General features: G+C 40.3%; 1 protein-coding gene across 2 annotated transcripts in view; it reads left to right on the forward strand.

Moving 5' to 3' along the window:
- BTC (betacellulin) overlaps nt 1–26,674 on the forward strand; it is a 61,131-nt gene extending 34,457 nt beyond the window's left edge. For both annotated transcript variants that reach the window (XM_008267743.4, XM_051819702.2), the window contains exons 3-6: nt 13,087–13,204; nt 18,472–18,618; nt 22,457–22,567; nt 24,417–26,674. In XM_008267743.4, the coding sequence (XP_008265965.1) occupies nt 13,087–13,204; nt 18,472–18,618; nt 22,457–22,565 (374 nt within the window). In that variant the 3' untranslated portion in view covers nt 22,566–22,567; nt 24,417–26,674. The remainder of the gene's footprint in view (nt 1–13,086; nt 13,205–18,471; nt 18,619–22,456; nt 22,568–24,416) is intronic.
- Nucleotides 26,675–27,281: the final 607 nt, after the last annotated feature.

Here is a 27,281-nt window from a genome sequence, read left to right on the forward strand (position 1 = left end):
GATGATTTTTGCATCTTTTTTTTTATCAACATTATTGGCATATAGTTTTGTATTCTTAGTGTCTTTCTTTGACTCTGCTATCAGGATGATGCCAGCTTTGTTAATGAGTTTGAAAGTGTTTCCTTCTCTTCAAATTTTTGGAAGTTTGAGAAGAATTTTCATAAATTATTTAAATGACTGAGAAAATTGAACAATGAAGACATCTAGTTCTAGGTTTTTCTTTATTGGGAAGTTTTTGACTACCAAGTTAATCTTATTAGTTATAGGTCTGTTGAACTTTTCTAATTTTTTTGTGATTCAGTCAATTAGTATGTTTCTAGGAATTTATCCATTTCTTCTAGAATATTCAGTATGTGGTATACAATGTTTCAGGGTAGTCTTGCATAATTCCTATTTCTGTGGGATCAGTTTTACTATTTCTTATTTCATCTCTGATTTGAGTTTTCTCTTTCTTTCCTAGTAAATCTTGCTAATGGTATGTCAATTTTGTTTGACTTTTCAAAAGCACAACTTAGTAATTTTGTTTATGTTTTCAGTTGACTTTCTATCCTGTAATTCATTTAATTTACTTTAATCTCTTATTTCCTTTCTTCTACTAACTTGTGACTTAGTTCATTTTTCTTCTTCTAGTGCCTTGAGACATAAAGTTAGCTGCTTGAGACCTTTCTTCTTTTTTAATGTAGGTGTTTATCACTGTAAACTTCCCTCTTAGTGCTGTTTTTGCTGCAACCCATAAGTTTTCATACAATGTGTGTTTGTTCCAAGATATTTTCTAATTTCCGTTTTTATTTCATTTCTGAACTCTTGTTTGTTCAAGAGTATGTTGTTTGACTTCAACATATTTCTGAATTTTTCAGTCCTCCTGCTATTATTGACTTGTTGTTTCCTTTTGGAGTGAGATAAAAATACTTGATATGATTTCAATCTTATGTTTCTGAAGAATTTTTTGTGCCATAATACGCTATCTATCCTGAAGAACACTGTCCAGGCACTTGAAAAGTAAGTGTGTTTTGCTGCTTTTGGACAGCATATTCTGCATATATTGTTAGGTCTGTTTGGTCTAAATATTGCTCATGTCCATTGTACCTTAGTGACTTTTCTCTGGATGCTGTATCCATTATTGAAAGTGGGATGTTGAAGTATCCATTAATCCTCTCTCCATTTTTATATTTGGGAGTTTAGCTGTTTTAAAGTACTTTTCGTTAGGAATGGCCTTGGTATTGTCATTTTGTTAATTATTTCCCCTCTTGAAAGTTCTTTTGTCCCTCTCTTCCTCTCTGTAGTTTTCCTTTTGTTTTGGTGACTGTTTTATATTGATAGGCTCTTTTTTCTTTTCATTTATGCACCTTCTATAGCTATTATATTTGTGAACTTACATAAAATATAATTAGAAAAGGTCTATTTTAAGCTGGTAACAACTCAAATTCAATCAAATATTTCTTCTCACTCCATGCTTTGTGAATAATGCTGTAATTTAAGTATTTTTAATATTGTGCATCAATTAATGATTTATTTTATATTTGTAATTATTTTAATACATCTTTTAACTTTTATATTAAAATTACAAGTATTATATCCATCACCATTATAGTAACACAGAGCTCTGTATTTGTCTAATATATTTACCTTTCCCAATGAATTTTCTATTACCTTATACTTTTAAATTTATTTTAGCATTCCTTTCACTTCAACTTGATGAACTCTATAAAATTTCTTGTTGATAATGAAATCTCTCATACTTGTTTGTGAAAATTTTTGCCTTTCCTATGTTTGAAGGATGGTTTTGCTTGGTAGAATATCATAATTGGCAGACTTTTTTTCTCAGTACTTTGAATCTATCGTCCCACTCCTCTATGGCCTTCAGGGTTTATCCTGAACTGAGAAATCCACTGATTTTCTAATAGAGATTGTGTTGCATATGAAAAGTCTAGATGCTTTCTAAAGCTTCTCTTCATCTTTGACAATCTGTTTATAATGTGTCTTGTGATGTCTGTGTTTGACTACATCTTATTTGTGACCAATCGGACCTCCTGAATGTGGATAACCATTCTGTTACTAGACTTGGGAAGTTTTGGGCCATTATTTCTTGGAATAATGTGTCCCTTTTTCTGTCTCTTTTCCATCTTGGACTTCTGTGAAGTGTGTATTGATGTGCTTAATGGTATTCCATAAATCCTTTACATGTCTTCACTCTTTTCACTCTTTTTTCTTTTTGTTCTCTGCATAATTTCCAATGACACGTCTTCTGGTTCATTGATCTTGTTTTCTCATTGGTGTAGTCTACTGTTGAAACCCACTAGTGAATTTTTCAGATCAACTTATTGAGATCCAATAGCTATGTTTTTAAAATATTTTCTCTATTTTAGCTGAATTTTTTTCATGATTCATATATCCTCCTCCTGATCTTATTGAGCATCTTTATGATCAATTATTTTGAATGCTGTTATAGCTTCTGTTCTCAGACATGACCTGGAAACAATGATCAGATAATTATTTTTGGGTGTATTTTCTGCTTTCTGACTATAGTTTCTTTAAAGAGACAAATTTATTAATACTTGCTACTTTTTCTCATTGCCATTTTTGTTTCTGGCTATTTGAACTGTGACTTAGGAGGCTGGGTAGGTATTTCTAGGTCTTATAAGCTATTTTAGTAAAGTTACCAGCACAATTTAACCACAAATATATTGTTGATTTGGTGGAGGTTCAAGGTTTATTTAAATATTATAGTGCTAACTTGATGTCAGAAAAATTATTTCATTGACTGATATTATGGCAAAGTAGAGTAAGCCTCTGCCTGGATGATTCCAGTATCCGATATCTGGGGACAGGTTAGAATCCCAACTGTTCCACTTTCTGATCCAGCAGCTCCCTGCTAATGTACCTGGAAAAGTAGCAGAAGATGGCCAGATATCTGGGCCCCTGCCACCCACGTGGAAGATTCAGATAGAGCTCTAGATTCCTGGTTTCAGTCTGCCCAGACCCAGGTGATGCATCCATTTGGGGAGTCAACCAGTGGGTGAAAAATCTCTTTCTTTCTCTGTCTCCCCCTCTCTCTCTGTCAATCTGCCTTTCAAATAAATAAGATATATCTCTGGGACCTGGTGATGTGGCATAGCAAGTTATGTCACTTCCTGTGATGCTGGCATGCCATATGAGTCCTGGTTCAGATTCCAGCTGCTCCACTCCTGATCTAGTTACCTGCTGATGTGCCTACAAAAGCAGAAGAAGATGACCTAAGTACTTGGGCTTCTGCCACCTTTGTGGGAGAACTGGAGTTCCAGACTCCTTTCAGCCTGATGGAGCAAAAGCAGTTGCAGTCACTTGGGGAGTGAACTGATGGATGGAAGGTCCCTTTCCTTCTGTCTCTTCTCTCTCTGTAAATTTGTTTTACAAATAAATAAATCTTAAAAAATAAAATAAATCTTTAAAGTTATTTCAGATTCTTCTATAGAGAAGATAAATTTTTTTCTCTGAATTGAGCTTGAAAATTTAACCACATATTTTACCATTTGAGAAACATTACCTGGAGATGTGAATAGAACAGACTTCAGCATGACCACAGTCCATACAATGTTGAGGAATTAAGAGATAAGCCAGAAATTCTTAATTATTTCTTTGTTTTACTAGTCTTTTCTTAGTAACCTATTAAAAACAAAACAAAATTAAACATTCATAGAAACAGAAACAAAGCAAAAACAATTCCAAAATGGTGGAAAATAATTTATTTTAATTTGAAAATGCTAACCAAGAAGTTTATTCCAATTTTTTGTGGCAATAACAATAATATTATTCATATTATCATTGTAATTGATTTTTTTCTACAAATGAAGTCCTAATCTCTAAACTTTCCACTTTTAAGTTGTCATTTCTTTGTTTTTTAAGATTTATTTTATTTATTTGAAAAGCAGAGTTACAGAAAGAGAGAAGGAAAGTCAGAGAGACACAGAGGTCTTGCATCTGCTGATTCGCTTCCTAAATGGCAGCCAGCACCAGCCAGAGCTGGACCAGGTTGGGGCCAAGCTGAAGACAGGTGTCTAGAAATCCACCTGTCCCCCCCACGCGGGACCCAAGTACTTGGGCCATCTTCTGTTGCTTTCTCAGCCACCTTAGCAGGGAGCTGGATCAGAAATGCAGCTGCTGGGACTTGAACCGGTATTATATGTGATGCCAGCATTGCAGGCAGTGGCTTAACTTGCTGTACCACAATGCTGGCCCCTAGTTTGTCAGTTTCAATCTTGAATGAGGCCTTCACTCATTCTAGTAATACTTATGAACACTTAACATATAGCAATCCCTCTTCTAAGTATCAAGGACTTAACAATGAATGACATGGTTGATGATGAGATCAGAAAGAGAGGTAACAGGTAATGTCATGAAGAGTCTTGATAAGGATCTAAGACCTTTAGCTTTTACTGAGCGTCAGTTTTATAGCAATGATCTTGCTTCTTGGTACAGTTAGATAAAAAGGCAAAGGCAGAAGCAAGGGCACTAGTTAGATGTGTTGCCATGGAGATTGCTTCCAGCCTAGAGATGATGTTGTGCTTGGACTAGGGAAGTGGAAATGATGGGATAATTCTGCATGTGTTTTGAATACAGCCAATAGAATTTACAATGAATTCGATGCAGAGCAAGAGAGAAAGAAATTGAGATAATGCCAATTTTTTTCCTAGACAAAAGAAACAATGGATATCATTTCCTGAGATAAGGACAGATCACATTTGAGGTAAAAATCAGATTCCATATGTGAAATGTTAAATTTAAATGCCTGTTAGTTAAGACAGTAGGCATTGAGGAAAGATACCTGGGATTTAAACTAAATTTGGGAATTATCATAAAGATGTGTTGAATACCAGATTTGATGAACTCACTGAGGGACTGAGTATAGAGAGAAGAGATAAGAATGCATTTAACCCAGATGCATTGCAAAATTTTAGAGTTTGAGGGAGATGAGGAATAATCAGAAAATAAGAATAAGCAAAGGAGGAATCATAGATGTAAGAGTTCCATTGTATATATTCTTACAAAAAAAGGTCACACCAGTTTTCTTTCTGCCTTTATCTTTGTTTACCCTCAGCCAGGAATTTTAAACACATTCAAATATACTTCCACTTCAATCCTGGATTCTTGCTTTTGTTTTTGTCTTTAAAGGGACAGAAATGGTTGGCATGGCCCTTCTGGAAAAAGACATATTGATTTGGCCATATTGCTTCCCTTCCTCTACTGTCCCAAAGGATATCCCAGTAGCTCAGAAAGCATTAGGAGTGACATCTGTGAGATGTCACTCCCCCTTTCACTTTTTTTAAAAGATGTATTTATGTATTTATTTGAAAGGTAAAGGGATAGAGAGAGAGAGGACGAGACAAAGAGATAGGGATCTTCCCGCCACTGGTTCACTCCCCAAGTAGCCACAACAGCCAGGGTTGAGCCAGGCTGAAGCTAGGAGCCCGGAACTCCATTTGGATCTCCCAAAGTGTCTGGCAGGAGCCCAGACACTGGACTATCCTCTGTTGCTTTCCCAGGTGCATTAGCAGGGAGTTGGATCAGAAGTGGAGCAGCAGCTAGGAACGAATGCTCATATGGGAAGCAGGCATGGCAGGTGGAGGTTTAATCTGTGCTGCACCACAATACCACTTCCTCCCTCTTTCACATTTTTATTCAAAATGCCATTGTAAGGCAACTGGGAATCCTCAATTAAACTAAATTTCTAAAATTTTCTTTTCTTCAAGGGCACATTCCTTTGACTCAAGGAGACACTAGGCAAGATAAGAAGGAACATAACCTAAAAAGTAGAAAACTTTCTTCCTCACCTTTTGGCTTAAGGAGGCTGTAAAATGAAGAAATCACTGTTAGAAGATCCTGGGAAGCCAAGGAGTCACACATTAAAGCCTTTACTTCTACTTCAGAATCTAGAAGGAAACTTTCCAAATTGCCATGGCCACTTACACTCTCTCCTCTGTGCAATGGTTCTTCCTATTTTAGGTCAGTGATCTGTGTAGGAGGAGGAATTTACTGATGTTTGCTTTCCTTCCTCTCTCTCCTTGTTCTTCATTGTGGGAATTGTTTTACAGCTCTCTGCTATGGCCAGGGAGTGCAGTGGAGGATGGCCCAGGTGCTTGGGCCCTGCACCCCATGGGAGACCAGGAAAAGCACCTGGCTCCTGGCTCCTGCCAGGATCAGCGCGGTGCGCCGGCTGCAGCGGCGGCCATTGGAGGGTGAACCAACGGCAAAGGAAGACCTTTCTCTCTGTCTCTCTCTCTCACTGTCCACTCTGCCTGTCAAAAAAAAAAAAAAAAAAATTTCACATCTCTCTATAAATCTGGTACATATATATTTAGATATTTATCCAACTAATGGGCTAGAGATACTATGAGGTTAAAACCTTTGCAACAAGTATTTTGAAAAAGCATATAATAATAATAATTGTAGTGGCTGCCTTTAGTGTTGACTTCAGAATAGAGTTTTCTGGGGTGGACATTTGACATAGTGTTTAAGACACTTCTTGGGAATGCCTGCATCTCATATTGAAATGCCTGAATTCCAGTTCCAGGTTTGCTTCCAGTTCCAGGTTTGCTCCCAATTCCAGCTTCCTGCTAATGCAGATCCTGGGAGAGAGCAGGTGACGGCTCAAGTACTTGGGTCCCTGACACCCACATGGGAGACTCAGTTGAGTTCCCAGCTCCTTGCTTCAACCTGGCCCAGTCCCAGCCATTTTGGGCATTTGTGAAGTGAATCAGCAGAATGGAGGTTCTCTCTCTCTCTCTCTCTCTCTCTCTCTCTCTCTCTGTCTTCTTTCTGCTTTTCAAGTAAAAAGAAATGAGTTGCTGATATAATGTCATTTACAAAAATCATTTAATGGATTTTTAATTATCACTGTCAGGAAAAATAGTGAATATTTTACAAAATAATAGACATAATATATCCTTTCTGAAGACTTTAAGTCACAAAGGCATCATCACAAAACCTCTTTCTTTTTGGGAATTAGAACCACATACAAAAGGACCAAGAGACTATATTGTGTTTATTCAAAGCATCTGTCAAACTGAGGAACATTCCACATTGAAACCAAATCATTTAGGTATCTACTCTATTTCTCTAGTTTTGTTTAGCCCAACAGAATCTTTTGCATCTTGCCCACATATCCATATGACCCAAGTAGGATGACCATTTCTTGTTTAATTGCCTGTACAATCTAAGACAGATATCCTTGTTTCTAAACCAAACTCTTAGAATCAGATTTTTACTTACAGAATCCAATAGTAACCCTAAAAATTTCTTAACTAATTGACTTCTAGAATCTTTGGAATATAGTAACCATTGTGTTAGTTTTTTGTTGTTGTTGAAATAGTTAAGGCAGCTTCATTCAGCTCCCAGCTTTGGAAGTTCCAAGTCCAGACAGCATGATGCAGGCTTTGGCTCCGACAAGGGGCCCATGATGGATGGTGGAACACGTGCGGAACAAGAGTTCCATGGTGATCCAGGATGCAGAGAGTGGTCGGGCCCAAACACCAGCTTTTATTGTAACCTTTTCACCAAAATTACCTTCTGAGGACATGCCCCCACTGAACTGAGGGCCTCCCCTTAGGCTCCACCTACTAAAAGTTCCACCACCTCCAACAGTTCCAGTTTGGGGGCCAAGCCTTTAACACATGGATCTTTGGAAGTAATTTAACCATAGCATCCATGAGGAGATGATGTATGGAACCCATCCACTTAGAAGACTGTGTTGCAGCTTGGCCTACTAGTGGGTGTAGTTTTCCAGTGAAATTTTGTGGGACTGTCTGCCCTTCAGGGGCATACTTTCATTTTGGAAACATGTGGTAGAAAAAGGTAAGACAAGGCCAGCTCTGTGGCTCAATAGGCTAATCCTCCGCCTGCGGCGCTGGCACACTGGGTTCTAGTCCCAGTTGGGGCAACGGATTCTGTTCCGGTTGCCCCCTTCCAGTCCAGCTCTCTGCTGTGGCCCGGGAGTGCAGTGGAGGATGGCCCAAGTCTTTGGGCCCTGCACCTGCATGGGAGGCCAGGAGGAACTACCTGGCTCCTGGCTTCAGATCAGCGCGGTGCGCCGGCTGCAGCGCGCCAGCCACAGTGGCCATTGGGGGGTGAACCAACGGCAAAGGAAGACTTTTCTCTCAGCTGCTCCTCTTCCAGTCCAGCTCTCTGCTGTGGCCCTGGAGGGCAGTGGAGGATGGCCCAAGTGCTTGGGCTCTGCACCTGCATGGGAGACCAGAAAGAAGCACCTGGCTCCTGTCTTCGGATGGATGCAGTGCTGGCTGTTGCGGCCATTTGGGAGTGAACCAACAGAACGAAGACCTTTCTCTCTGTCTCTCTGTCTCTCTCACTGTCTACTCTACCTGTCCAAAAAAAAAAAAAAAAAAGAGTGAGAGAAGAGAAAAAAAAAAAAGAAAAAGGTAAGATAGGAGAAACAAAGGTCAATGAAGTGTCGCTACCCTCAGGACCCTAGACAAGTTTCCAGCTGCTTCGTTTTTGAGACTATACCATTTCTTCAAGAGAGAAACGTAATACTTGGGACTAATCATTTTTCTGTGCTAGGATTAGCTTTTTCTCCTTCTTGATAAGCATCGCTAGAACAGAAGGGCAGTTTTTGCCCTTCCTTACCCTATATCATCACATCTCATGGTAGGTGGAAAATGCTAGGTTTCACAGTTATTCCATTGTCAGATAACAGAACCTTGATGAATTCTAGATGAAAAGCAACCGGACTTCTAGGTGCAGTTTGCAAGGGAGAATACTGATAAGCTTTCCATTGCTGTGGGAGAGGAAGAAAAGATTCCCCCTTTCCTTGTGATTTGTTTGCCTTTCAGGTTATAAATTTCCATTAGAGAAATCACTGGGCATTTTCTGCCTGGTGATGTGGAAAGGGTTTTAAATCCAAAATAATGCTGGGAATACTTAAAAATGCTTCTTTGGAAAAGGAGGGCACTCTGTGAGCAACCAAAGCAGGACTTGGCAACAGTCCCCTGGCATGGATTTAGGCTGCTTGGATGAAGCAAGGCTGATCAAAGCACTGAATCCAGCAGCCGCTGGTTAACGCGCTTTCTGGTATCACACTATGCGTGATGTTTATTAAAAGTCTGGGTGCATTTAAGGGGGTAGAGTTCCTAGAGGAATTGGTAAAGTTCAGAAAACAGAGCCAAACAGGTTATAAATTTAAGGCAGGTGTGTTTCGGGTAGCCGGGAAGTCCCTTCTGGAAGATGGAAGATGAGTTATAAAATCTTGCTGTGTCTTGAATCCATCTCCTTCCTCATATCACACCTGTCTGCATGATTCAGGTATGCCCCGGTTTTCCCGGCCCCAGGCATCTTCCTACTCTAATCCAGAGTAGGTAATTAATTTTCTAGTTAATTCATTTATTCAGTGCTTCACAGTTAATGTACTTTTTACACATACCATAAGAACCATCTCTGGAGGCTGGCACTGTGGCACAGCACATAAAGATGCTGTCTGCAGTGTTGGCATTTCATATGGGCACCAATTCGAGTCCCGGCTGTTCCACTTCCAATCCAGCTCTCTGCTATGGCCTGGGAAAGCAGCAGAAGATGGCTGAAGTCCTTGGGCCCCTGCACCCATGTGAGAGACCTGGAAGAAGCTTCTGGCTCCTGGCTCCTGGCTCCTGGCTTTGGATCAGCTCAGCTCTGGCCATTGTGGCCATTTGGGGAGTGATAAACTCTCTCTCTCTCTCTCTCTCTCTCTCTCTCTCTCTCTCTGTCTTTGCGCCTCTGCTTCACTATAACTCTTTCAGATAAATAAATCTAAAAAAAAAAAAAAAGATCTTCATCCATAAAACAATTTTCAGCTCTCCTGGCCTTGTATTTCATACGTAAACACTTTAGCCTACTGACATTTGAGTTTCTAAGTGTCATTCACAGTCATCTTTGGCTGCTGTTCTTGCTGACTCTTCCATTGCAATGACATCTACCTGCAGTGTGTCTGACTCTGCCTTTCTCCTGACATTCTCCAAAACTCAACTGCTTGCTCATCTCCTCCTAAAATACATATTTTCCAGAAATTGTTCTTTGATCACATAAGCATTGTGATAAACATTCGTATTTACAGAAAATTTTTCTTAAGATTGCCAAAATATTTAAAATTTTATAATCAGGGCCAGTGTTGTGGTATAGTGGGTTAAGCAGCTGCCTGCAATGCCTGCATCCCATATGGGCACTAGTTCAGTTCCTGGCTGCTCTACTTCTGATCCAGCTCCTTGCTAATATGCCTGGGAAAGCAGCAGAAGATGCCTGGATTCCTGCACCCACATGGGAGGCATGGATGAAAATTCTAGCTCCTGGTTTTGACCTGGCTCAGCCCTTGGCCTTGAGATAATTTAGGGAGCAAACCAACAGAAAGAAGATAGCTCTCTCCCTCTCTTGCTCTCTCTCTCTCTCTCTCGCCCACTCTTGCTTTTGCTCTTGCTCTATCTCTCCCTGCCTCTTTGTAGCTCTGCCTTTCAAATAAATAAATAAATAAATAATTTGAAAATATTCCATAATCAATTCATTTACTGAGGACTTCATGGTTTAAGCAACTCTGAGAGGAATATGCTATATATATTATGTATTTATATACATGTGCATATGTATACATATATGTATAAAGTTTGAGAGAGAGAGAGAGAGAGGCTGAGGCAGAAATAGACAGAGATCTCCCAAATGCCCTCAGCAGCCAGGGCTGAGCCAAGCCAAAACCAGAAGCTGAGATCACTGCCCACATTTCTCATATGAATGACAGGGGCTCAACAACTTGGCCCATCATGTGCAGCCCAGTTGTGCATTAGCAGGCAGCTGGAATCAGGAATGGAACTGAGACTTAAGCCCAGGCACTTTGATATGGGATGTAGGCCTCCCAACTGTGACACCAAATGCCTACCTCTCACATATATTTTTATTTTTTGCCTTCCAACAGCCTTTCATGGTGGATGTTATTATTTTCAGTTTGTAGGTGAAGAAACTAGGGCACAGACAGCTTGATTAACTTGCCCAGATTCATGCAGCTAATGAAAGGCAGAGCCAAAGGTTGAGCCTTGATTTCTGCCCCCAATCCAGTGTTCTTGTTCCTATTTCTAGTATACTACAACTGTTTATATGGTTACTATGGTTGTTTTTAGGGGTTGATTGCGTAGTTTCATTTTTAACTTGCTCTATCATGGCAATTTTACTAAACAGTGTATCCTTTATTTCTTCAATGCTTCTCAGTCAGTGGCTATTATAGAGGCTCTGGAAATAGGAAACATTCACCTTGACTTATCAATTTATTTGTGAAAATACATAGGTATTTGACCTTGACTCACTTACCAGTTATTTCTAGAAGTTTCACTCCCATTGATTGGCATGCATAGGAGCAACTATGTGGAATGTCCCAGCAGTCAGCATGGGTGGAGATCAAGTTGATGACCAAAACCAGGTCGGCCAGTTTCTCACCAACATTCTGCCACATGCTAGAACTCTGCACAATGACTCTTTGTATCCAAAGCTTCCACATCTGTGAATTTAACCAAACATAGATAATAAACATTTGGAAAAAAATTTACATCTGTACAAAACATCATTGTCATTGTTCTCTAAACAATATAATACACCATCTATTGACATAGCATAAATATGACATAGCATATACATTGTATTAACTACTATAAGTAACCTAGATATGATTTAAACTATATGGCAGTATGAACAGAGGTTATATGCTAATACTGCACCATTTTGCACAAGAGGCTTGAGCATGCAGAGGTTTTGGTATGCTCAGAGAGCTTGGAGCCAATCCTCTTTGGACACTGGTGGACAACTGTCTCATAGTCTCATAGGAATTTACAGTTCAGAGAGCATTTGAAGTCCTCTCTTTGGTGGCCCTGGTAAATAAATACACCCATTTTATGGTACTATTTGAGACGTTTAATGGCCCCTGCCATTAATGAAAGATTTCTTTAATGTCATTTGGATGCCATTGCTAGACCCAAGCTCATGTGAATGACCTTTCCTAAGTGAACAGTGTGGTCTTTGTGGTTGCACCGGTGTGTGAGTCCTGCAGGCTGTGAGCTATACCATGAATGAAGGAGGTCTGACCGTCGGTTAGCTGTTTTTTCTGGATATGGACATTACTTCAGTTATGAATCAGCAGCTGAAATGGCTAGTTAGTATTTCTGTAACATTCCTCTCCACAATAATTATTCACTGAAATTTTTACATGTGTGTGCTGGGGAAATTGTTCCATATTATTTATCTTCAGTTTAAAAACTTAGGCAGTCAAGGCTCTAAAAAGGTAAAGCAAGGAAGTCCCCTTGGAACTAAAATCGAGGAATGAAGCTCTAGCGTTTTCCTTCTCCTTCAGAGCAAGGGAAACCTCCTGAGGCCAAGTGGAAGGCGTGAGCTCCCTGAGGCAGGCACGACACTTCTGCTGCAGCAGACGAGAGTAGGTGACAGATATGTGCTTGACAGCGAGGCTGACAGAGCACCTGCGTGTTGCAGTCAAGAGCATGGTTTCTGGGGACAAGATTGCCTCATTTGAGATCCAGCTCTGCCCTTCCTAGCTGTGTGATCTGGAAAGGTGACACCCTGTATGTGTTGTGCTTTGCTGATTATGTAGAATGCTACTCACCTTACAAGTCTACTAGGAGCACTGAGATAATTCATGAGAAGCAAATAGACCACCACCTGGTTGAAGCATCTGTGTTTAAGCTGAAAAATAACAACAAAATCAACCAACCAACGATCTGAGACCTCTTTTCTGTAAGCATAGCTCTGCTAACTTGCAAAGAATGCAGGCTTTTTCTCTAATATCTACATTTCACTCTGCAAATGACATCAACATTTCTGAAAGGTAGATTGGACATAACTGTTATTTAAAATGTGAAACAGCTCAAGTCCTATTACCCAATTTCTATAGTTATTTTGGGAGTTACCAAAATCTGAACTTTATCCTAGTGTGGAGAGAAGCAGAAATGAGATTTTATTCTTCTCCGGGGGGGGGGGGGGGTGCAGAAACAACAACAACAAAACTGGTCTTGATATAAGAATATGATTAGATTTACCAGTAAAATGGGTTGATTTATTGGCATTTCTCTCATTTTCCAGCTACCACTGTGCAGCCTAAGCGGAAAGGACATTTTTCTCGGTGTCCCAAGCAATATAAGCATTACTGCATCAAAGGGAGATGTCGCTTCGTGGTGGCCGAGCAGACCCCCTCATGCATGTAAGTGTGGTGTCCTGAGCCAGCAGTCAAAGGAGTGCAGAGCGGTATCTGCCCAGGGCTTGGCAGGACTGGAAAGTCTGAGCTAACTGTGCCATCTGTCCGGACACGGTTCCGCCTGGTCCTGCCCCCAGCCGCTCGTTTAGGGGCCCTCTCGGCAGCTCCTTATGGAGAATCTGACGCACACTTTCCTCCTGAAATATGAGTGTGTGCAAGTTCAGAGCCACTTCCAGGCTGGGCAGTGTCCTGTGCTTCCTTATGCAAGCAAAGCTGATTCTGCCCGTTGTTGAAGATGCTTTTCAGCTCAAATATTCTCCAGAGTTGTTCGGATGGAAACGATTCCTCTGCTCCATGTTATGTGGTTTGCAGTCATGTGAAAATGAAGGAGATCCTGCCAAATTAAAAGCTACTTTTGCAGGTGGCAGTTCAGTGCAAAGGAGTCAGTCCTACTTTTAATGATAATTAGCAAAGCTGGTTTAGCATAGTAGTGAATTGGGAGAAAAATCTCTCTTCCCAACTCTTTGTTACTTAAGAGTCCAAGTTCTTCTCAGGCACACACAATTCTATTTTGCATCTTTCTAAAAGTCACTTTTAAAAAAATATGTTCCTGTAAAGTGCTCTCTGGGACTTTTTTTTTTTAGAGAAGTGAGGTGATTCTTTCCAACTTTGAACTAAAATTCACAGAATGCATAAATTTTTTTCCATAAGTATCTCAGAACAGGGATTCTAAATTCTAATTTTTTGGAAACATTAAGGGGCCTAGGTTTCTTCAAAAATTACAGCTAAGTTTAATTTTAAAAATAAAAATGCATTGATAAAAATCAGAGATAAGAATTGCAAATATAAGAAAACAAGAAAAGGGATGTGTGTGTAGCTGTTATGGAGTGTAAATATGATTTTTTAAAATTTCATTTGATTTTTTATTGGCCTGGGAGCATTTTTTTTGTTCAAATATCAATGCCCTTAAATTTAACCCAGTACATTTTCTACCTCCTTCCTTTGTCTTCAGATTTCTTGTTCTCTAATACTGCTGCCTTCTAAATGAATGTCACATTGTATAATCTACTCCCTGAGATCAATCCACTGCTTATCCCCTTGAGTTTGAGCTTAGAACTCATTTCCTTGGCCTCCAGATCTCCTCTGATCTTGGCTTAACTTTCCAGCAAAGTTGTTCACCATATTCTCAAGTGTTTCCTAAATCCTACATTCTTTTCTATGATTTATTTATTTATTTATTTGAGATTTATTTTATTTATTTGAAAGGCAGAGTTAGAGAGAGAGAGAAAGAGAAAGAGAAAGAGAGAAAGGCTGGTTCACTCCCCAAAGGGTCACAATGACTGGAGCTCGGCTGGTCTGAAGCCAGGAAACAGGAGGCTCATCTGGGTCTCCCACATAGGTGCAGGGGCCCAAGCATTTAGTAATTTGCTGCTGCCTTCCCAGGCTTGTTAGCAGGAGCTGGATAAGAGGTGGAGCAGCTGGGACTCCAAACAGCACCCACAGGGGATGGTGGCACTGGAGGTGGTGGCTTAAGCTGCTACATCACAATGCCCGGCCCTCCCATGGCTTGTATACAAACTCTTCTCATTGCCTGGAAAGCAAACTTTTCCTGACAGCTTAAGGTACAATTCAAATGTCAGGTTCTCTAGACCCCTTCACATGCCCAAGTCTAAGCTGGATGTCCTTCTTCTGCAGTGTAGTCACGCTTAATGAGAACTGTATTCCAGTGGAAAATAGCTGTTGGTTTCCTTGACTGTGAGCTTCTAGGGGAAGGGCTGTGGCTTATTCATTTTTGTGTATCAGTTGTAACCTCAGTGCCTAGAATTCACTAGGGGCGCAAGAAGTAACTGATGAATGAATAAGTGCTTCTATCAAAGTCCATCTAACACTTTTTGCTGAATTCAAAACTGAGTCCTTTATCTGAGCCAGGAACACCATCTTAGTGGGGGAATCCTTTAGCATCAATGGGAGACAGAAGAGCTCTAAGGTTATTGCATAGATTTTGGAGTCAGACCTAAAATAAGGTTTTGTTTCCACCAATGATAAGCAGTATTAACAGTGAGTCCATTACCTATCCTGAGCCTCAGTTTTAATACCTTCTACTCACGTGTTGAAGATTCAGTCAAACAATAAAGGCAGAACTGCTTATTGTGGTACCCAGCACAGAGTAGGAGCTCCCTAATTGTACCACTGAGGGCACGGTAGATATTCAACCTAGGCCTAACCTCCTGGGTGACTTGGTATAGCATGGATTCAGGCAAATCTGTCTCAGCATTGGTGACAAAGTCATCTTGTGAAGCCAGAAATATCTCCCTTGCTTGGGCTCATCAGAGTTTGTAGACTCCTGTTTTTATATGAAAAACCAAAATGTGTTTCTGATAATTCAAATCCCTGTTGGTCTTCTCAGTGTTTCACTTGGAGTTGGGATAATTTGTTTCCACACACACAATTTTTATTTAACACAAATTATTTACATGCAATTTAGGGTATGGAATTTGGGAGTCAGAAAGGCTATGTTTGAATCTTAGCCCCATTCACTTAATTTCTCTGTACCTCAGTTTCTTCATCTGTAAAATGGGGTTAGTTTACCATCTACCTTGAAGGTTGACATACTGCTTGAGGTAATATTTATAAGTCTCTCAGGAATAATTTCAGTACAATAATCCCAAAAGTCTGACTTTGCAGTCCCTCGAGAGTCAGGGTCATCTTTAAAAATTATTTTTTAATTTTCAATTTTATCTTATTTAAATCGATTATCATCTTATATAAAAACCCATATATCCAATTAGTCACCATTAAATAAACACTATGATCTTGGTCCCATTGCCTCTTCCTCTCCCAAACAGGAGTCACACTTGTTGAGCATAGCCATCAGCTGATACGCAATGGTTTGCTGAAGAGTGAAATTACATGAGAGCCACGGTAACCGGCTTGGTTAAGGTTTGACCTTCCAGCATGGCTTCATTGAGTTACAGCTTACAAGAAGTACTGCTTGCTGAGAAATTCAATTAAACCATGGTCAAGCCACTGAACCCAGAGCTTATAATTAGGAAAACATTCTGAAAGAACAGCCAGTAATTGCTGAGCATTTTATGGGCAAAACTGTTGTTTAAAAATACCATCCCCCTAGTCAATTTGTTAGAGGAATATTTAAGCCAATTGGATGAGACTATATTTGTAAGGTTTAATTATGACCTTGAAAAACCTTTTTAGAAAATGTCTCCTCATGCATGTGCAAGAAGAGGTGATTCCCCTATGCCCTGCAACAATTTCAATACTATGTCCAACAGATTTTTGTATTTCAAGATATTTCTAAACTTGCTTTCTTTTATTTTGACCTTGGAATGAGGATAACCAGCTATCTTGTAGGAAGCAATTTTCTCATTCCTACTGTGGTCTTTTTGGAATAGCTGGCATTAGGTGTTTTTTTCTATTTTGTTTGTGTTGCACCTCACTTTTCAATTGATGGTGTTACTGAGCTTGTTTTTGTTTGTTTCTTAAAGCATTGTGTCAGCTACCTTATTGGTGTTAAGGGATCGCCTAACTTGAGAAATACAGGGTTTGTGGGAATTAACTGCCCAGGCTCTTGTCAAGTATAAGATATAGAGCAGCCTGGTAATAAATCTTTCCTTAAAAAAAAAGTTTGCACAGAAATCTTTTCGAAGAGCAGAATTTAATCTTTCTGATATTTAACTTATTATGCGTATGACTAATATCTCTTCATGTTTTAAATGCATTTGAAGAGAAGAAGGGGGAATACTTCTTTTGTTAAAAAATTTCCATTTTGACTTCTGCTAGGCACTTTAAATGCTTATTCATTTTATTGGAAAGGGAGAGAGAGTAGAGAGAGTGGGTAGGAAAAGGAATAGAGACCAACAGAGATCTTCCCTCTGCTGCTTCCTAAATGCCTACAAAACCCAGGGCTGGCCCAGGCCAAAGCCAGGAGCCAATCTTGTCACCCGCAGGAGTGTCAGAGAACCAAGTATTTGCGAAAGTGCCTGCTGCATCTCAGCGTGCTAGAATTGGAAGTGGACTAGGGACTCGAACCTAGGCACTGCAATATGGAATGTTGGCTTCCCAAATGAAATTTTAAATCCTGTGCCAACCATCTACCCTGGGAAATACTTACTAATGCAACAGCACTGTGGCTACATAATATAATTTTGGTTAAAATATCAGACAAACTCTTTACATAGCTTTTAAGCTTCTGACACAATTCTGAGAATTCTAAGGGTAGTTCCCAAATCACGGAGCCTTTGGCTTGCTGACAGTTGCCTCTCCAAAGCCCCAGCTTGGTCAAATGGGTCCAAACCTCTCACCTCAGGCCTGGGGTATCTGCTGAGTTGAGTTGCAGTCCAAGATTATACTGACAGGCACCTGAGAGAAGGAGGAAAGTGATAGCTCCACCTAGAAACTAGCTTAATTTCTGGCTTCTCCACTTTAAGAGAGTCATGGATAAAAGGCCATTAGTAGGATAGTAGAGGGAATGGTGAACAGATTTGAAAATGTAGACTTAAAGAATCAGATAAAGGGCCTGGATTGGATAGCACCTGTCATGTTTTAGGGAGCATATTTGTGAGCTGGAGAATAGAAGAGCATTACCTCATATGTGACCCTCCTCACTTCCAGTAAATAGAACTGCAACCAATGGGTAGAATCAGAGAAGAGAGGAGAGCAGAAGGGAGGGAAAGAGAGGGGAGGGGAGGGGAGGGGAGGAGAGGAGAGGGCAGAGGTGCATGTGGAGGAAAGAGGGAAGAATCTGTAGAAATGACATTTATGAAACTTTCTATGTGTTGGACATTGGGTTATGAACCTTCATATACATTAACATGTTTGATCAAATAAAATCATGTAATTTAAAAGTAATTTATGTAATAGAGCTTGAGTACACTAAAACTTCCTGCTGCCCTATGATGAAATGGAAATTCTTACTGGGAATGTTATGGAGGGAGTTTTATCAGCCTCTCCACTTCAAACTCAGAGTCTAAAATTTCAAAATAAATGTTAGCAAATTGTCATTATGCTTGCTTATTTATAGTCGACATGTTAATAATGTCCAAGTGATGACAGGTTTTCAGCACAGCAAAGAAAGTGAAATCATTTGTGAACACAGGGGTGAATTTTTTTTTCCTTAAAGAAATGGTGTTCTTTATTAAGTAATAAAAAATAGTAATTTTCTCAAAAAGAAGCAGATTCTTAAAAGTCTTTCATTCTTTATTGTGTTTCCCTCCTGTTGTTTCATGTGTTTCCTTCCTGTTGCTTCATGTTTACAGCTGTGATGAAGGCTACACAGGGGCAAGATGTGAGAGGGTTGACTTGTTTTACCTCAGAGGGGATAGAAGACAGATCTTGGTGATCTGTTTGATAGCAGTCATGGTCATTTTCATCGTTTTGGTCATTGGTGTCTGCACATGCTGTCAGTAAGTATTTTTAAATTTAATTTTAAATAAGCCTGACTTCTTATCCACTATTTTTACTTTCTTCTTTTCTTCCTTCGCTTTCCTTCCCCCCTCCTTCCTTCCTACCTTTTCTTTTCTTTTTTGCTTTGGTTTAAATATACCTACTTCTTGTAGTGCACCATCACTGGTGTTAAAGTATTTATGTATACTAAGAGTCAAAGGGATCACATAAACAAGACTAGTGTCTGCTAATACTGATAGAATAAAAAAGGGAGAGAATGATCCAACATGGGAAGTGGGATACACAGCAGACTCATAGAATGGCAGATGTCCTAAAGAGTGCTCTGGCCTCAGAATCAGCCCTTAAGCCATTCAGATCTGGCTGAAGAGCCCATGAGAGTATTTTAGGCATGGAAAGCCAAGACACTCTGCCAAACAAACAAACAAACAAAAAACAAAACCTAAATGAAAGATCTCTGCGAGTGAGATCCCAGTAGAAAGAACGGGCCGGCTAGTGCCGTGGCTCACTAGGCTAATCCTCCACCTTGCGGCGCCGACACACCTGGTTCTAGTCCCGGCACACCGGGTTCTAGTCCCGGTTGGGGTGCCGGATTCTGTCCCAGTTGCCCCTCTTCAGGCCAGCTCTCTGCTGTGGCCAGGGAGTGCAGTGGAGGATGGCCCAGGTGCTTGGGCCCTGTACCCCATGGGAGACCAGGAGAAGCACCTGGCTCCTGCCAACGGATCTGTGGGGTGCGCCGGCCACAGCACGCCAGCCGTGGCGGCCATTGGAGGGTGAACCAACGGCAAAGGAAGACCTTTCTCTCTGTCTCTCTCTCTCACTGTCCACTCTGCCTGTCAAAAAAAAAAACAAAAAAAAAAAAACGAACGTCCGAGAGCTGCTCAGGGGGCTTCCATGGACTTGGCAACTCATGACTAGAGCCTGGGGAGATTGCTGACGCCATAAACAAGAGTGTCATTTTTTTTTTTTTTTGACAGGCAGAGTGGACAGTGAGAGAGAGAAACAGAGAGAAAGGTCTTCCTTTGCCATTGGTTCACCCTCCAATGGCCAGCACGGCCGGCGCCCTGCGGCCGGCGCACCGCGCTGATCCGATGGCAGGAACCAGGAGCCAGGTGCTTTTCCTGGTCTCCCATGGGGTGCAGGGCCCAAGCACTTGGGCCATCCTCCACTGCACTCCCTGGCCACAGCAGAGAGCTGGCCTGGAAGAGGGGCAACCGGGACAGAATCCGGCGCCCCGACCGGGACCAGAACCCGGTGTGCCAGCGCCGCTAGGCGGAGGATTAGCCTAGTGAGCCACGGCGCCGGCCAAGAGTGTCAATTTTTTAAGTCAACAACAGGAGTCACTGTGCACTTACTCCTCATGTAGGATCTCTGTCCTTAATGTGTAGTTCAATGTGAATTAATGCTGTAACTAGTGCTCAAACAGTATTTTGCACTTTGTGTTCTGTGTAGGGGCAAACTGATGAAATCTTTACTTAATATATACTAAATTGATCTTCTGTATATAAAGAGAATTGAAAATGAATCTTGATGTGAATGGAATGGGAAAGGGAGCGGGAGACGGGAGGGTTGCAGGAGGGAGGGAAATTATGGGGGGGGGGGAGCCATAAACTGTACTTTGGAAATTTATATCTACTAAATAAAAGTTAAAAAAAATGAAAAAAAGTATTTATGTATAATAAAACACACAAACAACACATGATTTTTATTATTTTACTAAACAATTATGATGCTATAAAGCAAAATATGTACAACTTATAACTGATAAATCATTTAGTCCTAAACTCAGCTATGTTTAGTGTTTGTTAGTATGCTAAATAAGACTTTTATTTTTTCATATTATACCATACACAATAACATTGACAGCTAGAAACCAACAAAAGCATTTTTTCTCGGTAACTTTAAAATAATGAATTTTATACACAAATAATGATTATACTGTTATTTTTTTATTTACTGCATTTATGAATGAAGAAACACCTTGTTTTTCTCTGAGGTAGAGTGACTTCAAACAATTCTTCACTAAGATAGCTTATTTTGGAAATCTACCATTTTTTATCAGCAAGACTACCAGTGTATTCAAAAGGTCCTTTATCATAGTATTATACTTTTCGCTTGTGAAGTTAAACCAGCTTCCTAAACTCTCGCATCTGTGTGAGGCTTTCAGAAGGCTCATGGAAGACGCATATGATGACAAGACTACTCCATCCACATCTGTACTATGGTCCACACTGATGGAAGCTGTCTCTCATGATTCTTTTTGCTACAATGTTCTTGGGGGGGAAAAAAAAAGAAACACTAGCATAGAGGGAACCTTCGACTTTGTCATTATACACCTTTGAGAACTTGAGCATATTGCTTAACAGCTTTGAGCCTTACTTTTATGTTTTGTAAAATGAGACTATTAAACCAGATAATCTGTAATCTTCCTTTTAGATATAAAATTAAGAGATTTTTTTATTTTACCTACTTCATGGTGGGAAGGGATGGTTTTTGAGAAAATTTCATTTTTTTTTAAAGATCTATTTATTTATTTGAAATTCAGTGTTACACAGAGAGAGGAGAGGCAGAGAGAGAGAGAGAGAGAGGTCTTCCATCCGGTGTTCACTCCCCAATTGGCCGCAACTGCCGGAGCTGCGCCGATCCGAAGCCAGGAGCCAGGAGCTTCCTCTGGGTCTCCCACACGGGTGCAGGGGCCCAAGGCCCCGGGTCATTTTCCACTGTTTTCCCAGGCCACAGCAGAGAGCCGGACCGGAAGTGGAGCAGCCAGGTCTCGAACCAGCGCCCATATGGGATGCCGGCACTTCAGGCCAGGGCGTCAACCCACTGCGCCATGGCGCCGGCCCCGAATATTTCATTATTAATTAGTACTATCCAATGAAACTCTTTTTCCTGAGACAGGGTGGACTTATGTTGACTGCCTTTTTTTTTTTTTTTTAAGATCAATTCATTTATTTGAAGTTAGAGTTACACAGAGAGAGAAAGAGAGGCAGAAGGAGACAGAGTTCTTCCATCCACTGGTTCACTCCCCAACTGGCCACAATGACTGGAGTTGTGCTGATCTGAAGCCAGCAGCCAGGAGCTTCCTCCAGGTCTCCCAAGGGGGTGCAGGGGCCCAAGGACTTGGGCCGTCTTCCACTGCTTTCCCAGGCCATGGCAGAGAGCTGGATCGGAAGTGGAGCAGCCAGGACTAGAACTGGTGTCCATATGGGATGCTGGCACTGCAGGCAGCGGCTTTACCTGCTATGCCACAGTGCTGGCCTCAGGGATGTTTCTAGTACCAGGTTTGGGCAGAAAATCATTTGGGCAAGACTGTGAAGTGGCCTCTTTGGTTATACTAATGTTGAACTACTCTTAAAGAAAACTAGACTGCAGTCTAGAATATTTAACACGTTTCTTAATCAATGTATCTAGAAGCTTAATTGATATATGCAGAAGCTACCAACACTCTTTTGGTTTCTTCTTCATGTTTTCAATTTGTACTATTTCTTGTTTACACATGAGATAGTATATAATGTTCATCAGTACATTTTGTAATCTCTTGGCCTGAACATGTTCTTGTGCTAATCAAGCTCCATAAAATATTAGGTTCTATGACTTTTCCAATAGATAACTATGTACAGATCATCATATATATGCTTCATACACGATTGTCTATTGTAGCTTTCATTTGAGCCCAGAGAAAGAGGTGGGTTAACAGAGAACCTAAAATGCTCAAGAAGAAAAGAACCTATATATTTTAAGCATTATAGAAATGAGATCGTAGACTCTCTGACAAATAAGTTTATATTCCCATGAACTAACAGGCCCACACTAATTTCTAACATGTTATTTTCTAAGTCCTCTCCGGAAACATCGTAAAAGAAGGAAGAAGGAAGAAGAAATGGAAACTCTGGGTAAAGATATAACTCCTATAAATGAAGATATTGAAGAAACTAATATTACTTAGTGGTAAGTGCGTTGAACTTGATAGGTGAGAAACTATTTAAATGATCTTTAAGTGGCAAGATGGGGCTTATTTTAACAGGTCATTGTTTGGAATTTGATTATGTTTAAAACACTTAAAATAAATTGATAGTTTTTCATGCAATCTGTGGCCACTAAAAAACTTTCTGTTACTTTTCTTCTCATATTCCCACAGAAACAGACACTTAATTTGCATGGTGGTGGTGGTGGCTATTTAAATTCTGCTATGCCTCATTTTGGGGCATACAGAAGAAATATTTTAATTTAGAATGTCACATTGAAAGGAAATCACATGGATGCAGGTGCAGACTGTGGTGCTTAGTGAAATAAGCTGCTCGCCAAAAGACAAATATCACATTTTCTCTGGTTTGTGGTAGCCAATAGAATACAAAAACCTGCAATGCATGTGAATGAAATTGACATTTTGTGACTTGACTATATAGTTTATAGTTCTTGTCTATACTACTGAGGATCAGTGGTTTTTCTACTTGCGACTTGTTGAATTCTTTATTTAGCAGAAGATTAAGCTTGCAATTATAAAGTAAATTGAAAGTATGTCATTGCAAAAATTGAAAGAAAAATAAGAAAGGAAAGAGAAGGGAGGGTAGTAGCAAGGGAAGGAGGGAGGGTAAGATGAGAAGTATCATTATCTTCTTAAAACTGCACATTTGAGGTTTGTTCCCTTTATATAAACAAAATAAAATTTAAAAACATGAAAAAAAAGGTCTTAATAATAGATACAATTATTGAGCATTTACCATATGCCAAGCACTGTCATAAGCTCTTCAAATGTTATACCAGTTAGAATCCCAGTAGAGTCATGTGTCAAATGTTATACCAGTTAGAATCCCAGTAGAGTCATGTGTCAAATGATATACCAGTTAGAATCCCAGTAGGGATCAAAAATCCTCTTGGATTATCCAATAGATTTTGATGAAGGGACTGTGACATTGAGGGCTAAGGGAACCCGCAGGACTGCTGAGGTTCCTTGAGTCAGGCAATGGTAAGGAGCTGCCATTCCTTTACCAGGAAAGGCTGGAGCTAGTGTTACTTAGCACTCAGAGGCATGCTGGCAGACAGCCCCAGGCAGGAATTGTGATTGTGGAGGGAATGGCCACTGTGGGAATCTAAACAAGATGGAGAGGAGATAGGCAAGAAGTAGCCAAGCTTTCCTCCTACCTTCAGAGTTTCAGCAAGTGCCTCCTACTAGCTGGAGCCCACCAGAGTCTGAGAGCCATGGAGCTCTGGGCATGGGCTCAGCAGCAATTGGCCCCTGGAGACAGGGCAGGACAGGGAAAGGTGGCAAAGGCAGCCACGGTGCATAATTAGCACAGCTAAGCAGGATACTTTGGGTTCTAAAAACCTCAAAGACAACTCAACTGGCTAAAAATTAGGGTGATGGATTAGTTCACCTGAATGGCAGTCAGAGGGAAGGTAAGTTTCACGCTTGGTTGAACCAGAGGCACACTCTGAAGGAAACATGATTTTTCTGTCTTGCTCACTGTTCAAAGCATTGTCTTCATTCTTGCCTGGGTCCTGCTGGGTTAAAGGAGAGGCCAGTAGCAAGTGGGACCACATGCTTCCCCACATGGTAGGAGAGAGCAGTGACTTTACCATAGCTCTCACAGCTATAAAAGAACCTCCTCTCCAAGAAAACCCCAGAAATCTCCTGGGGGATGGTAAATGCTTGTTGAGAGCTTTTAATGTCCTCCTAACTTATTACCAGGACGACAATGAATTGAAAATAAAAGTGCTGGTTCTAGGTATTTTTTTGTTATCCTTTGTACATAGCACATTTCCTTGAATGTCACTTGTGTTTTCTCCATTCTTGCAGCCTATGAAGTTTCCTCCAGGCTGATGGCGAAGCTGCAAATGCCTTGCTTAATTGAAAATGGACAGAACGTGTCTCAGGAAAACAGCTAGTAGAAAGGGATTTTAAATAATATATTTACTTTTTATTTGTAACTTTAGTTTGTGTTATTTGTTACTGTTTTTTGATAATAAAAATAATATTATTATTGTATAGTAATTGAGAAAAAAGTACCTGGTTAGGTAGCAATAGTAATAGGGAAAATTTCAATGCACTTCCACTTTCAGGCAAATTGAGGAGGGGGGAAGAATATACATCTTTTTTTAAATTTTTTTTTGACAGGCAGAGTTAGAAAGAGAGAGAGAGAGAGAGAGAGAGAGAGAGAGAGAGAGAAAGGTCTTCCTTTTCCGTTGGTTCACCCCCCAAATGCCCGCTATGGCCAGCGTGCTGCGCCGATCGGAAGCCAGGGCCAGGTGCTTCCTCCTGGTCTCCCGTGCGGGTGCAGGGCCCAAGCACTTGGGCCATCCTCCACTGCCTTCCTGGGCCACAACAGAGAGCTGGACTGGAAGAGGAACACACTGGGACAGAATCTGGCGCCCCAACTGGGACTAGAACCCGGGGTGCTGGTTCCACAGGTGGAGGATTAGCCAAGCAAACCAAGGCGCCAGCCAAGAACATACATCTTAAAATATGAATTAAGAATGGAGTAAACACTTATCAAACACTTAGTGTATGCTCAGAGTTTATAATCTATTATTTCACACACACTATTTCATTTCATCCTGTCTATAACCTCTGAGATACATACAGTGGTCTTCATTTCCCAGATATGACAACAACCCCAAAGGAGTTAAATATCAAATCCAGATTTAGACAGTTAAGAATTGATGGAACTGGTATTGGAACCAAGATTTACCCAAATTCAAAGTTGGAGCTCATAACCATCATTTCTGTTAATCTGGGTTGGCACAACTTAACCCAATCATACAGCCCATGATTTTGTACTGAACTGTGCTTTGCTATGATTCTGAGATGACTAGGCCACTTCCCCGCAGAAAAACAGACCTGCAGAATCTGGCCTTTGTTGATGTTTCCATCATGCTTTCTGTAGAGAACTTTTAATGTTTCTTTGTTTTTTTATAAATTCTCAGTGACATGAATAAATTCTTATTTTTAAAGCAAACAGATTTGCCCCATAGCCGTGGTAATGAATAGAGATGGAGAAGTAAATGCCTCTGGTCCTTTAAGCCCCAGGCCAGTGTTTACCCTCAGTAGAGTGCAAGTAACAGCACTGGAAGAGTCTAAATATGTCAGTGATTGCACCAGAGGGCCCAGGCAGAGGCTGGCTGGAACCACATCCTCACTTTGTTCTTCTAAACAACAGCATGCGCATTACTCTCAGGTGAATGTTGGTGCAGTGAAACCATGACCATAGCATGTGTTACTGGGGACCAGCTTTCCAAGTGTGCCTTCAAATTCATGGCATATTTGATAAAGACAGCTTTAAACCTGAAAGAGTGAAATCTGTTTAGCCGATATCCCATAGGATATGCAACTTTCTACACCGATTACATGAACTGCTTCCAAAAACTAATGGAAGATCTTCCCAAATTGCTGTACTTTGTTTCTGTCAGTCAAGCTGCTTCTTTTCCAGAATCTTTGTGATTCAGCTCTGCCATGGAAACTCCATGGCCCAAGCGAAGCAGAGAATTCAGACAAAGCTGAACTTGTGTACCCTTTTCTAGCATGCATGGTGTTTTGAATGAGGCTGGCAGTGTGCTTACATAGAATATAGAAGTAGCTCAACTTCTAGGAAGAGCTCAGTCAAATAACTGATAATTTTCAACGTCTATTTTTTTTCTCCTGGCTTAATGGTCAACCCTGAAGCAACATTATATCCAGCTGATTGATGTTGTATATGCTTGATTTTCAAAAGTCTCTTTAGGGTTCATTCATCAGTCTTCTTTGATACTAAAAGAGTTTGACACACAAATACCCATTAGAGCATTTAAAAATAGAAAACAATGCCATAAATTCCTCTTTACCTGACTGATGTTGGTTGACAAATGGAATCTCTCAAGCCAGTTCAGGCTTGGGAATTTTGTTTTCATCCAGGAAAGTTAATGTTTTTCTTGAAATTCTCAAACCAATGAAGAATTTCAAGGATTTTTGTATCTTTACAAAATGTATTATATAATTGTTTTTGCATGTACTAAAAGACCTTGATTATGTAAACTGTCAATATTATCACGTAATAAAATAAATTTATTTTTAAAACAAAATGGACATATTTTGTTTGAGAATTTTCCATTATACCATGAATTATTAATAGAAATAAATTTGAACATTACTGCTTTTGAAAACTTTTTGTAAAATTTTGAAGGCTTGAAAGTATGGTAGACGCCCATGGGACTGCCTGGCCGGTACCCTGGTTGTATTTTGAACTCCACTTTCAATGTTTTTTGATTGGTTTAGGGTGGGCACTTAATGATGTTGGGCCAATTGAAGTCATTTTCAGAGTTGCTGGGAACTTGAACTGAAGTCAGTGTTCTTTGGGTTCTTGGGGTATAAAAATGTGCATTTTATAGCCTTGCTTCAAGTGGATAAGAAAAATTAAGGAATCTGTTCAGTGGTGAGAAAAAGGCTTTGGGCAGATAATGAGAAATATAGGAGAGTATAATTTCCCAAAAGACTGAATCTCAGAGACTTGAATTCAAAACTTTAGCCTCATGGCTGGCATCACTCCATGAGACATGTGAGCATCTTTATAATAAAGTCTTCCTTTCAGCTGGTTCTCTGTGTTTTAGTAACCTGAAACCAAGATTCTGATCAAGTGGGTGCATCCTGAGATTTTGAACAACATTCTGTTAATGCAGAAACAATGTGTGT

The sequence above is a fragment of the Oryctolagus cuniculus genome, chromosome 8 (genome assembly GCF_964237555.1).
Source record: "Oryctolagus cuniculus chromosome 8, mOryCun1.1, whole genome shotgun sequence".
Taxonomy (NCBI): Eukaryota; Metazoa; Chordata; class Mammalia; order Lagomorpha; family Leporidae; genus Oryctolagus; species Oryctolagus cuniculus.